General features: G+C 43.0%; 1 protein-coding gene across 5 annotated transcripts in view; it reads right to left on the reverse strand.

Annotated features, from left to right (window-relative positions):
• Window positions 1–924: 924 nt before the first annotated feature.
• DIP2C (disco interacting protein 2 homolog C) overlaps window positions 925–13,397 on the reverse strand; it is a 223,146-nt gene continuing 210,673 nt past the window's right edge. For all 5 annotated transcript variants that reach the window (XM_068145741.1, XM_068145742.1, XM_068145740.1 and 2 more), the window contains 6 exons: window positions 11,820–11,881; window positions 9,359–9,416; window positions 8,774–8,848; window positions 7,565–7,739; window positions 5,615–5,738; window positions 925–4,381 (listed from right to left, as the gene is read on the reverse strand). In XM_068145741.1, the coding sequence (XP_068001842.1) occupies window positions 4,129–4,381; window positions 5,615–5,738; window positions 7,565–7,739; window positions 8,774–8,848; window positions 9,359–9,416; window positions 11,820–11,881 (747 nt within the window). In that variant the 3' untranslated portion in view covers window positions 925–4,128. The remainder of the gene's footprint in view (window positions 4,382–5,614; window positions 5,739–7,564; window positions 7,740–8,773; window positions 8,849–9,358; window positions 9,417–11,819; window positions 11,882–13,397) is intronic.

The raw sequence follows: 13,397 nt of genomic DNA on the forward strand, positions 1-13,397 counted from the left end.
GGCTTTGTTCAGAAAGTGAATGATGAGAACTGATCTCTGTGCACATCCACTGCTCCCCTCCTTAGATGATAACGGCACATAAACAAATTTTTGTGTTGAAAACCACACTACGCAAGCTGCAAGGTCTTTTTTCCCAGTTCTTGGTGTCAACCAGACAATAAACAAACTCTACCATCCTCACTGTGCATTATATTCTTCCAACCCCACTTACAATCTCTTTTGGTTGAGATTCTTCAGCATTATTGCCATCATTTGCCAATATTATTTAAAATGTGCATACTTGAAATATTTTCACCTTTTAGAAGTTGTCATCATCATTAGCATAGCACATAAAAATCCTTCCTTTTCTAAAAGGCAATGATTTGCAGAACCGAGTCTGGAACTAATGCTCTTCTGCCACGCCTAACTTGCCCTCTCCCTCCCACCATTTTCAGCTTGCAGTTTTCTCTAGCTCGGAGAAGTCTGGGTCCCCTACTTGGACCCACCTCTTGTAATGAGCAACCTGGAACTTGAGCCATTGGAGATTTTACACCTTGAACTTCTCAAATGGGCTGCCAAGGACACAAGGACTCAGAATCTCACCCTCTGAAAAGACATTTGGAAAATCAGAACTAGGGCCAAAGCCCTTCTCTGTGTATGCAGGCACTCAGTGGCTGGCAGCCAGCTCTGGAATCAGGGTGCTCTTGGAACAGTGCAGTGCAAAGAGGCAAATCACATTTGCCAGGGACTTTACCTGGTCATCCAAGGCCTCTGAACTGATACAGAGCTTCTAGCCCCAGCCCTGCGACCAAGCGGCTGCCCAGGACCTTCTGCTGGCCGGGAGCTCCGGCAGAGGTGCAGCAAGTGGATCGGTGACCTCAGCGCTGATCAGCAAGATGCTGGTAGGGAGACCTTGTGACAAAAGTGATCAGTGACAAAGTGGAGGAGTTTTATAGTACTAATGCTTGTTATTGCTTCTCACAAAATGTTACCAAGCTTACAATAATCTTTACACTTTCAGCAAAAATGTGAACAGTATATTTGAATATATTAAAAAGAATTAAAAAAACATTTCACAAAAACATTTGTTGCCATAGGAAAGTCTTTCAGCAATAAATGCCCACACCGGTACCCAAACATCGTTAATAACGGTTTGTACTAATCAATTACGCAACAGGAGAGGTAAACAAAACAAAAAGACAGCCAAGTGCTCCTGCGGCTGGGCGGCCGTGGCCCACAGCAGCTCCGTTTGGGATGACCAATTAAGAAACTTCTATTTCCAGAGCAACAAAAATAAAAGCTTTTATTTGTTCATTTGAATATAAAACAGGCGTTATCACAGATGTACAAAGCGTACTGGTGGTTTAACATACAAGAAGGTCGCTGTCCTTTGCACATAAAAATTTCTGTTTGAAACTGTGATTGGCTGAGTCACATGAACTTCTCTAACCAGTCACCACACTCTATGAAATAACGCTGCTAACATTCAACTGATAAAAGGGACAGTCTCCCCTTGGGTAAAGTGTCAAGCAGGATTAAATATATATAATAAACAAGCACCATGAGGAATCTGCTCCTGTTGGATTAGTTTTGTGTTTAAATGTTCATTGTGTACCCTCTCTTTTTGTGCATGTGCATCGAGTTGATTACATGGTTTTTGTCTGACTCCAAAAGCACAAGGTCACAAGACAAACATTGTATACATTCTCATGAATGGTTTATCTACAGTACAGTTTCTAGTACAGAACAATCCTTCGTTATTGCTCAGTCTGGTGGTGCTTAAATGTTTCCTTCCTTTTGCTTGCACAACAAAACCAGAAACTCAGTTTATCCTTTCCCTTAACTGGGGATTTAACAACCACAGATGACAGGTTGCAGAAGAGAGCTGTTATTAGCTGTGCTTCACAACTGCATTGCAGTTCTTTTATTATCTACAAATACAAGGTTGACTCTGTGAAGGTTAGAGTAATGCTCTGAGCGACAGCAAGACTTGCTCTGCAGTGCTGCAAGCAGCCGTAGCAGGACTTCACAAGTTAGTTCACACACTGCAGTTATGTTTGTAATTGGTCAACATCCTGTCTGAAACCTTACAACAACTTGCCATTAAGAACCAATTTTGTTCTTTCTGGGGAGCAGAAAATGAATTTGACAGAACCTAGGACTGGTCTGCAGTCATGGGTAGGGCTATTCACAGGGCTGTGAGGGCAGGAAGGATGGTCTGAAGGAAAACGCGTCCGACACGGCGAGATGCTCTGTACTGTACATGCAGACTAGAACGTCCCTACCTCAGAGAGGGTTTAAACACCCAGCATCCAGACTCTCTGGGACATCATACAAACATGAGTACATCTGTCCTGCCACAATCTTAGTCATGCAAATCTGGTAATGAGAGCCAGCATGGGAACCTCACTGGGACAATAAGAAAAGCTTTCTTGGATTGCTGCTGGTAATCCCACTCTGGATCACAAACAGGTCAGTTCAGTTCTAACCACATGAAGGAGGGGGAGCTTTTTAAAAAAAGAAAGGGGGCACAGGGTGCAGGGAAGACAGAACTGGGGAATCAAACCTCTCTTTTATCCAAAGGTAGTAAAATGAAGGCAGCTGTGATGCATGTTCTCCTACTTTTCTCTTGTGATGGCCTCAGATCAGAGACTGTGGGACTCTGCTCCTTAAACTGGCAGCTGGGCTCCCGTGATGCTTTAATGCCTTCAGGGACTGGTGAGCCCGGCTGTGGTGACTGCACGCTCCTCTCTGGTAAGGAATAAATTAAAGACCATTGAAACAATCGTTTCCTGTAAATGTAAACTGGATGCATTGGCCACTGAGCTACGTGTGCTAGCCGAGAGGCAAACTGATAACTGTGCAAATAACCCCAAAACTTTTCCTTATAGCCATAAAAACACCAACTAAAACAATGAAAAGAATTGTGCAACAAAGTTCTGCAGCTAGACAACAGTGCTATTCCTCAACCTGCCTTCTCTAAGTCTAACGAGTGTATGCACATGCCAGCACGAATAGGTATTGTTGCCTCCACGGCAAAGAAAAGAGAATTACTGTAGTGCATTTTTAGTCTTAAATTCATTCACTGCCTTAAAGGCAGCAATAATTCCACTTGCTGGTATCTGGAGGATTCTTTTCAACAGGGATACTTAGTAATCCAGGATTGCTTTTGGTTGGTTGGTTGGTTTTGTTTTTTCCCCAAAAATTTGTGAGTAACATTTGATTATCTACAGTGGGAGACACCATGCAAGTGACAAGTACTGCATTTTAAACTTTAAAATCTTTTGTCATTAGTGAATTTATATTTCATATATATATATTTGATGTGATACTATCCACTCAAGATAATACAACACTTTGTTTTTATATTAGCAAACATTTCAAGAGTTTAATATTCTTGAATGTTTTTTCTCTTTTATACTTCTAAAGAGATCAAAATAAATTAAAGGTTTTGTACATAATTACAGAAGTAGTTAACTTATTTCCTCTTTTTAGTTCAGTACAAAGATATTTGCAAGTTCATCGCCGAAATACACCTTATTTATAAACTCCTTCCGCTCCGCGGCTAGCGGCGGAGGCGCTCGGCCTCCGGCCTCCCCGGCGGAAAGCTGCAAGGTCTCTAATCGAAAGGTGCTACTTTGGGAATTCTCCTCGTACCACTACAGAGGTTCCTAAGAGCTGGGAGCTAAAATGGCTTCAGTTAGCAACAGGCCTGTATTCATCGGCTTTCTAGGACACACTCAAAGAAAGAAAGAGAACAGTTACTTGCGTCAGTATGCAAACTGCTTTAAAAGAATCCATTGGGAGGGCAGAGTAAAAAAAAAATCTACTTCAGCTTACTTAATGTAAAATACAAAGCCACATTTACTCAAAAAGCAGAATTGTCCAATAAGCAACAAAAAAAAGGAAGTTTAAAATGGGCTTTTCCAACACACTGAAGGGCCTCACCCATAGTCCTTCTCTTCTAAAGTTTAGTGGTAAAAGAAAACATTTCACATTTGTTTCCTGCCAATCGTGACTGCTTTGAAGTCTCAATAGAAACAGTTCCATTCTGATGAGTGTCAGCATCTTATCTGCACACTTTTTTAGTGGACACCAAAAAATTTTATACATCTATAGTAAAGTCCATGGAAGCTTTAAGGTACAAGACTACATGTTGTAGGCCACATAGATGGGATCTAGCTGGTCTGCCAAAAATCCATCTCGTAGGTGCATACGCTGTTTCTCTCCACGGGAGTTGATAGGAATTACACCAATGTCCACAACCACCACCACCCCTACAATCAGGTAGTGTTCCTCCAGGACCACATTCGTGACCAAAGGAACCAGGTCCAAAGCTTCTTGCTCTGATCCATCCAGCTCAACAACAACGACCAATAAATTTGTCCAGGTAAACACCGCACTGGAACGAAAGGGGAAACAGTATTAGCGGTGGAGGTTTTTTACCCATTTTCATTCCACCTTGGTTACCTTCTGTCCCAGGGCTCTGTGGGGGTTTTAGGCTATGCATTTAAAATTTAGTTACATCTTCATTTGCTTCTAACTGGGTTGGTTTAGCAAAGTCAACGCTGGGGGGAAACTTCAAACTTCAACCCACCACAGGCTCCTTCCTTCTGTATGGCATCCACAGCAAGAGGGAACAGGTCATTAGGCAGGGACAGAACGGCCCCTTGGGCTCACACTTCACTGCTGCTGCAGTACCAAGTGTCAGGCTGAAACTCACAGAAATGTGAGTCCAGCCCTTGTCTGCCATGGACAGAGGCAGTGCCCATGCCCACACAATGGGAGGAAGCAGGAAGTCAAAACCTGCCAAGCAATTACCTGCCTTAACTTTAACAGGAATGTAAGCAAAAAGCCAGGTGTTTTGACTACGGAAACCAGGCCAGTCACTCTACTTTGTTCAGTTTACTGCTCCAGGCCACACCTTTGCAGCCAGGATTGCTCTGGCTGCTGTGACAGGCTGGTTTTGGTTGAAAGGAGAAAACTTGTATCAAAAACCAAACAACTGCCTGACGCAGTTTTCTGATGCAAGAGCAATGAAAAGCAATTTGCTTTCCTGTCAGCCCCAATAAATGATTACCTGCTGTGTGCATCTCATAATGTGATACATTGATTATAGACATCATTATTAACTCATTGATTCACTGCTTCAGTTGCCACTGTGGCCTTGATTTGATCACTGCTTGATTTATTAATAACCAATTCAAAAGTAACAGTGTGTTCACTAACAAAGTTTATCAGTGTGTTCATTTGTTTGAAAGGTTTACTTGCTTGCTGCTCCTAATAGCAACACTCCTGAAGCCTGCTGGTTTTTCCTGGGAGGAATATAAATCTCAAACTCCAAGAAAGAGCAACTGACCTACCTGAGAGCTGCTTGGTTCTCTCAAATTAAGGGTTTAATCCTTCACTTGTACTTAAATCCATACATAAGAAGAAACATATTGCATGATCTCAGCGGAAAAGTGTCCCTTCTGGTTAAAGGCTCATGAAAAGCTTCATCCTTTTCAGGTACTTACAGCCCAGTTGTAAATCCTGTGGCCATCTTGGACCAATTTCCTGGACCAATTGCAATATCCAAGAACCCCCCTCCCCCCAAAAGATGTTACAGATGTTTCAGCTTCTGGAGACTCCTTACCACTCTGTGATGCTCTTGTGTGCTCTAATGACAGAGGTCTCAATATCGATGGGATGGTAGCGCATCCCTCGTAGCTCCATGGCTTCATCCAACGCACCCACTACATAAAGAGCATCGTGGCGTTCTGATGATAAGGAAAACAAACACCAATGACTCCTCTACACTACATGAAATCACAGAAAAGTTCACATTAATAAGTTAAATAAATAGCATTTATACATTATCCTTGAATTTCTGAACCCCCAAAGTGATTCTCAAGCTCATGAGAATTTTCCATTGCTGAAGTGCCGTGCAGAGCAGAAAGCAGAAGGCAGGCAGAAACACTACTCCGTTTGAAGAGAAGGTGGAAATCTTTATCCACAGTGACACAAATTCCTGTTTTTCTCCCATGTGGATGCAGAACATTCTTTCATAGGCCCCCCTAATACACAACAGTCTCCTTGTTTCTCTCCCCTGTTTTTGAAAGAATGGATTTGAACCCGAGTGGCTTTTTGGCCAGCACTGGTGCTTAAGGTGCATCACAAAGGTGTTCATCAATAAACTAGAAATATGGATCAGATAGTCAATTGCTCATTCAGACAAATGGCAAGCTCTGGAGTGTAATGCTCTTGTAGTGCACATTTTTCCTGACTAAAGAAATAAATGAGGCTGAAATGACACTTTAAAAAAGTATTAGGCTGATAATAAACGATTGTGTACCACCCACAAAGAAATAATATTCACTAATAGACCTGAAAGCAGATAACTGGCTCTGCTCTTCTGACAGTAATTTAGATGGCTGCAGGGTGGTAATGCAACGGCAATATAACCTCTTCCAGTAATAGAGGGGAGAGCACCTTTTGAACGGGGAGCTACAACTGGGAGGAGAATGGAGCCTCAGCAGCTCTTTGCCAGAAGATGTAAGCCACCTGAGTGCTGCAGTTGCAATATCCTCTGAGAGTCCTGACTGTTCTCTAGGCTGGGCTCTCACTATGAAATTATAGTCAGCCTGTGCAACCAAAAGTAAATCTCTTCAAAAAGAAGCCAGCATAAGGACAAGGCAGCAGTCATGATCCACGGTGATTACTGAAATGCTTGCAGAACTGATGACTTTTCTCATTAGCTGGGCAGTGTCTATTCTAATTGCACTGACCCTGGGGCCCTGGCATCACTCCCAGAGGTGCTCTCAGTGCTGCTACAAACTGTACTTTGCCACTGTTCATGGCACTGTGCTCTCCAAAAGCCATGGCAAAGTCATGTTTTGCCAAGCAGCCTTGGTGTGCCTGGCAGTGCTGCTTTGCTTATACACAACCATGAGATGAAAAGTGCTATAAAAACAAACCCCTGAACTTCCCAACAGAAACCCTCAGCCCTCAGCTTCCACAGGCTAGTGCTCGTATTACATTGCAGTAAACACTCCCACAGGTGTCCCTGCATGTCCACAGGGACATTTCAGAAATGCACAGCTTCTGTAAATAAGTTTGTAACACAGGAACTATGACAGAATCCGAATGGTCTGGGTTGGAAGGGACCTCCAAAGCTCATCCAGTCCAACCCCCCTGCAGTCAGCAGGGACATCCTCCACTAGATCAGGTTGCCCTGAGCCCTGTGGAGCCTCACCTTGAATATCTCCAGGGATGGGGCCCAGGCTCACAACAAGGCTTTTCCTGTGTTCCTACAATACTACTGCAGGAGCAAATCATGGCATTTTAAGTTGCATTTCGTATTTTTTTGACATTAAAAGTGTCAAAAAATCACTGGTGGAGGGGAGGTACAGCAAGGGAAAAGTGAATGTTTTGGCAGGGACATTTTGCCCTCTGCTTTAGTTTCTGCTTATTTTGAATAGGGCTTTTTTGCAATTCTGCAGGTTTCACAGACTGAACACATCAGGTAGCATAGGCCAAGGGATGGTGTCAGCCTCAGAAGAATCCAGATTATGTGCATAGACCTAGACGATGAGAAACCTCTCACCTCCATTTGCATCCGTGAGTTCTGTTCTTCTCAGGAACCCCAGGTAGCCAGTTCGAGCCCAGATAGTCTGCGTGTCTCCAAAGCTGAGTCTTGAATTGAAGTGATCTGATTGCAAAGATTCATCTCCATAGATGGTAAAATACCCACTGGCATTGTGAGTGCTGTGAACCCATATCTAAGTTAAAAGCAATTAGACTGGCATTAATTAAAGCAGCTTTCCAGGATGAAGCATGATTGAAAATTCTTGATGTAAGTATTTTTGGTAGTATCTAGATAATGCTGAAATGCCTCCTAGCACTGCTTCTGAAGCCCAGCTGACCCCATTCATAGGCACAGAGAGCCCAATCTAACACCGCTGAAGTCAGAGTGCGGTGCTGAGCTGTGCCTGGGGGACTGGGACATTGGATGCAAGGCTGAGAGGACATTTGCCCTGCAGCCTTCTGGCCCCAGGTTAGCCAAAGAGCTGCACAGCCTCCTCCAGTGACTTAGCTAGCTCTGAGCTCTGCTTGGTTATGGCCATTTATCAGAAGAGCCTGTAGAACACAGTGCTCTCTCTAGAGCTGCCTGCTCCTGGTTCAGTGTATTTACTCCAGCTGGTCATCCTCTGTGAGCACCAGAAAGGTGATTTTAAAAGGTGAGCTCAAGGACATTCGCCTATGGAGAAGGATCCATTTGAGTTAACTCAAGGCATCAGGGACATTTTTACCATTTCACAGTAATGAATTCTTACAGATGAATCTCATCACTTAGATTGTAGCTTTAGCTATGAAAATTCTTGATTTTGTCAATTAGATCTTTAATTGGTGATAGAAAATAACATTTTCTCTCTCTAGAAACATGAAGATGAATTGAAACCCATATAGTCTTGCTCAGTTAATGACAGTACTTCAGTACATTGAAGCACAATGACTATACAGAGAATAGCACTGGAAAACCACCCAACTGAAATTAGACTAATCAACAAACTTGTTTTTTGATGTAACTGTCCATTAGAACTAATGAAACAGAAAACAGAGTTAGAAAAAACAACTATACTAACAATTTAAATAACTATACAAATATCATGGCACACAGTTTAGCTACAACAAAGATCTGTAGGATCCACAACTTCCTTAACCAGGCAGTTGATAAAATGTTGGCATACATGATGATGACTTTATCTCTGCAGCTCAATTCAGGGCATACAAGGGTGACGTTTTCGTGACGCACCTCACCAAGATGAGAATCTCCTAAGGGTCCCTTTGTTTCTGGATTAGCAATAATGATACGCACTCCTGGCAGGATCTATTGGAAGAAAAGGCCAGGCAGTCAGAAAGCAGATACTGTCTTATGCAATCATATGCTGACTCTGTCCCCAGAAGGCCTTCCTTAGAAACTGGAAGAAATCCTTGAAAAAGTTAAAGCAGACTCACAACATCAAGCATTAAAATAGTCTACAGACGTAACAGATTCTGAGATATCTGGGAAGTGCTACAAGATTTCTTCTCTTTGTGAAAGCTGCCTTTCAGTGGCACACTTGTGGGTCGTTTCAAGAGCGAGACTTAGAGCATGAAATACCTTACTTTTGCATAAAAGAAGGAAATGCTTTTTGCACAGGGGAGCAAGGTACAGCTTCTGAGAGAGCAGGAATGTATCAGTGACCACCATGGCGCTCTAACCTCAGCGCTAAAGTAAGGCCTTCAGTGTGCACAGCTGACAAAGCCTTCCTCAACACTGCACTCCCTTAAGAAGGAACGGAAGCTTACTGGCACTGTTCATCATAAAGGTAGGTTTACATTTGCTTTCAGTACTTACTTTTCCTGACTCCATCAGGGGCAAGCTGTGTGGAGATCCTCTTTCGACTAATCGCACTCTGTAAAAGACATGTAAAGATGAAATGCATAATACATGTTGTGTTCGTGAGTTGCTTAACACATGTTGTGTTCATTTGGGGTCATTAGCATTTAATTCTCAAAGCACAGGTGAGTGGTCACAGAGATTCAAGTCACTCCTGCAACAGATGAGGCTTACATCCTGCAGAACACAACCAGGTCTAATATTTAATCTTAGGAAAATAGAAAAGTTGTGTGTGAATGTTTTCTTAAGGAGCAAATTCCTCACAATTAGATGGTGCCTTTCATTTGTTTTTTGATAGACTTTTGTAAATGGAATTCCATGCACAAACTTATTCACACCAAGAGGGATCTAAAATACTGATTTCTCACAAGAACATCACAAATGCCAGGGCACAGAGACAAAAAGCTGTGAGCTGTGTGAGCAACCACATTCCACAAGAGCTAGCAGTTAAAATTGAAGCCACATCAAAGTAACTCACAACTTGGCCTCAGCTTCAAATCTGCATTTGCAATCTATTAATTATTTTCAATGGAAGGTTGTTGATAAACATTCTAATTAAAAAAAAAATAAAATTGTTGACTGAAAAATGTTATCACTGCTGAGGTCAGACCCTTCCCCAGCATGTGGCTTTCTGGCCCTGTCTCTTCTTTTCTTAGATATTGATTTGCCCAGTAAAGGATCAGCAATGGCAGCTCTCTGTCACAGGTATGATGGTCTGGAAGAAAATTCCTCATTTAACCTTAGGAAAGTACTCAGCAGGTTAGCATGAAAGAGACTTTCGAGTCCTGACAGTGGCAGTAGTGGTAGAGAGAGGGTGGTAATAGTTAGGCATTCCTGTATTCTAAAGTGGAAAATCTCAGAAGTTCTAACAGCCAATGCAAACTTTCAGCCTCCCAGTCCTGAACATTTTTTATAATCCATTTAACCAATCCAAATCAAATCTGCCACAGGAGCTCTCTTATCTCTTTTGTCCCTTCAGGTCTGCGATTAGAAAGAAAAAAACACAAGATGCCTGAAAACCAGCAGTGTAAAAGGTAAAGATGAAACGTCAGAAGAGAGGAAGACACAGCTAGGAGGGGATGAGTGGATCTGGTCAAACTGATAACAAAACTGCAGCCTGTTAGGAGCAGTCACCAGAGATCTTTTCAGACTGTTTTGAGCTCTTTTTATAGACAGAGTACTGCAGCGCTCAGCTTGGGAAAGGAGGGATGAGACACAGAGATCTCAACTAGACGTCCCTTTGGAGAAGAACAAAGGTTTGGCAAGTTCAGGCCCTAAACATGAAGAGATGGAAAAAATATAAAACAACTTTTTTTTTTTTACTATTTCTTTGCTCCAAAAGTCTTCTCTAAAAGCTTGGACTGTGGGGATCAAGGCAGGAAAATTGAACAGCATTTTATCTGCACTTATGGGAGCTGTCTCAATTTCGATGGATGGGGCAGGGCTAAGCCCAAAGGCATTGCGTATCACTGTGAACAATTCTTCCCACTAACAGCAAGAGACACAACCCAAACACCCAGCAACCTCAGGCTGCTTTTCCATGTCATTTTGAGGAAAAAAGGATGTAAAGTGCCCTACAAGGAGCTCTCTTAAACCTCTGTTGTCTTAGAGAAGAGGAGACTCAGGGGTGACCTTATCACTCTCTACAACTACCTGAAGGGAGGTTGTAGACAGGCAGATGATGGTCTCTTCTCCCAGGCAGCCAGTACCAGACCAAGAGGACACAGTCTCAGGCTGCGCCAGGGGAGGTTCAGGCTGGATGTTAGGAAGAAGTTCTATACAGAGAGAGTGATTGCGCTATGGAATGGGCTGCCCGGGGAGGTGGTGGAGTCGCCGTCATTGGAGGTGTTCAGGAGGAGACTTGATGGGGTGCTTGGTGCCATGGGTTAGCTGTTTAGGGTGGGTTGGATTGGTTGATGGGTTGGACACGATGATCTTGAAGGTCTCTTCCAACCTGGTTTGCTTTATTCTAAATAAAGGTTTATTCTAAAAGAGGGGTGCAGACATGCCTGCTTTGGCTGAGCTTCCAACCAGCTGATTTCATAGCACCACCGGCTTCATGGCAGAAGCACCAATGCTACATCCAGCTGTTCAACCAGGGACACAGATACAGGGCAGCAGAAACCCAGGCCATAGGAGCTTCTCTATAAGGTGTACACACAAGGCTAAATTAATGCTACTCCATCAAGTGTATGGCCACACAAGCCACGTGCTGCTGGTCAAACGGCAAGCCAAATCACAGATTTAAGAGTAGGCAGGACAGAAACTTCCTGTTGAAAACCTTTTGCTGTATTAAAATGTTTTTCAGGCACCTGCCTGCTAGCCTTTTACTCAGAGCATTAGAAAATGGAAATACATGTGCATGGCTACTGCCAAAATTGTTCATTGTATCAGAGAACAAGAAAAAAGTCGTTCCAACCTGTCATGCCTCAGTGCCCTCATATCAACATAGACTGTGGTGGGGTCTGGTCCAGATGTTCCCTGTAAACAACAACATCAGCTAATCAGAACCTGAAGGCTGGGAGGAGAAAAGACTTTCACACACCCCCCCACCCCCCAGCATGTTCATATCACTGCTCATTATGCTAATCAAACCACAGGTCATGTTTCAGTGATTCATCACACAAAGCTGGGCTCGACAGATCAGAAAGGGCACTGGAAGCACCACCTACCGTCAGGAACCTGCCACCCTGAGGTTCAGAGAAGCATCCAGTGGCCACACTACTTAACCAGCCACATGTTAACAGAGGTTTGGTTTGCTGCCACGGAACAAGTAATCAGCAGGTGGGGAGACAGGAAAATGTGAAAGAGTTTTGCTATATAAGGAATGCAGGATGGCTAAGGAGGCAGCTGAATGGCAGAAGCACGTGGTCAGGAATGTGGAGCATGGTTTGAAGAGAGTCTCCCACACATGCAACAGAGAATATACTTGAAGCTAAAGATTGTAAAGGTAGCATACATGACAAACTAATGTGGACTGAAGGTCTATAAGCAATCATTCTGCAGTCTTCCACTGCAAAATTTACATCCTTGCTTTATGTCACAATGTTTAGTCACTTGAGAAGCAGCTGACTGACTTCAGTTGCCTTTCATGCAGAGACCATACAGTCTGTAGCCTTTCCACCCACAGCTTTGCTGCAGCCCTGTGAGGAACCTGCTATGGACTCCCCATATCCAGAACTTCATGCTCAGTGCTCTTCTCCCTGCTGCGTGCCTCACATCACCTTGAGCAGGCAACTACGAGGAACACACAACTTCGTTTTGGAACACTGGAACTCTGGAAATTTCCTTCTCAGCAGGTAATTTCTCCTAACCTTGGTAATCCACAGGTGCAGAAACTCCTTGATCAGTTTTTTAGGTGTTTACCACTTAAAACAGCAGACTACATCAACTCCCAGTGATTTCTGTCCTGTTTGGGATATATTATAATTCTTCACATTAGCAATGTCTAGGGCTAAATTCTGATTTTGTGCAACCTCTCAGGTACTTCCACAGTGTGTTGAGCACTTAAACTGCAATGGAGTTCCACCAATAGATAAATTAGGGGGAAAGTGTTACCTCCACCAGCTGACACTTACTGTAGAGATGCTGATAATGACCACCACCAGAAGGGAAAGAGTAGTAGAGCTGCACATGCATGTTAGCCTCTTTAGCTTGTTACACACAATACAAGATACAGGATCCTCTCTAGCTACCAATGACACAGTTTTCAGCCTACTAGTAAACTCAGCAGTGTAACAGACTAGTGCTGAGTGGAGAACTTATTTGAAATACATGAAATGTTAAAATAAAAGAGAGAGAGAGAGAGAGAGAGAATAATTGGTTATCTTTAAAAATAAAACTAAACCTGAATTGATTTATAAATTAATGGAAACATTCAAGTTTGAAAGTCAAAGACAACCACCATGTTGTTGTTTTCAGTGTGAATGAAATAATTACAACAGACAGCAAACATCTGATGAAACCTGCATCCAGATAAAGCTATACTGAACTTGTT

This window comes from Melanerpes formicivorus, unplaced genomic scaffold, assembly GCF_026170545.1.
Source record: "Melanerpes formicivorus ecotype bairdi unplaced genomic scaffold, bMelFor1.0.p_v2 SCAF_13, whole genome shotgun sequence".
Lineage (NCBI taxonomy): Eukaryota > Metazoa > Chordata > Aves > Piciformes > Picidae > Melanerpes > Melanerpes formicivorus.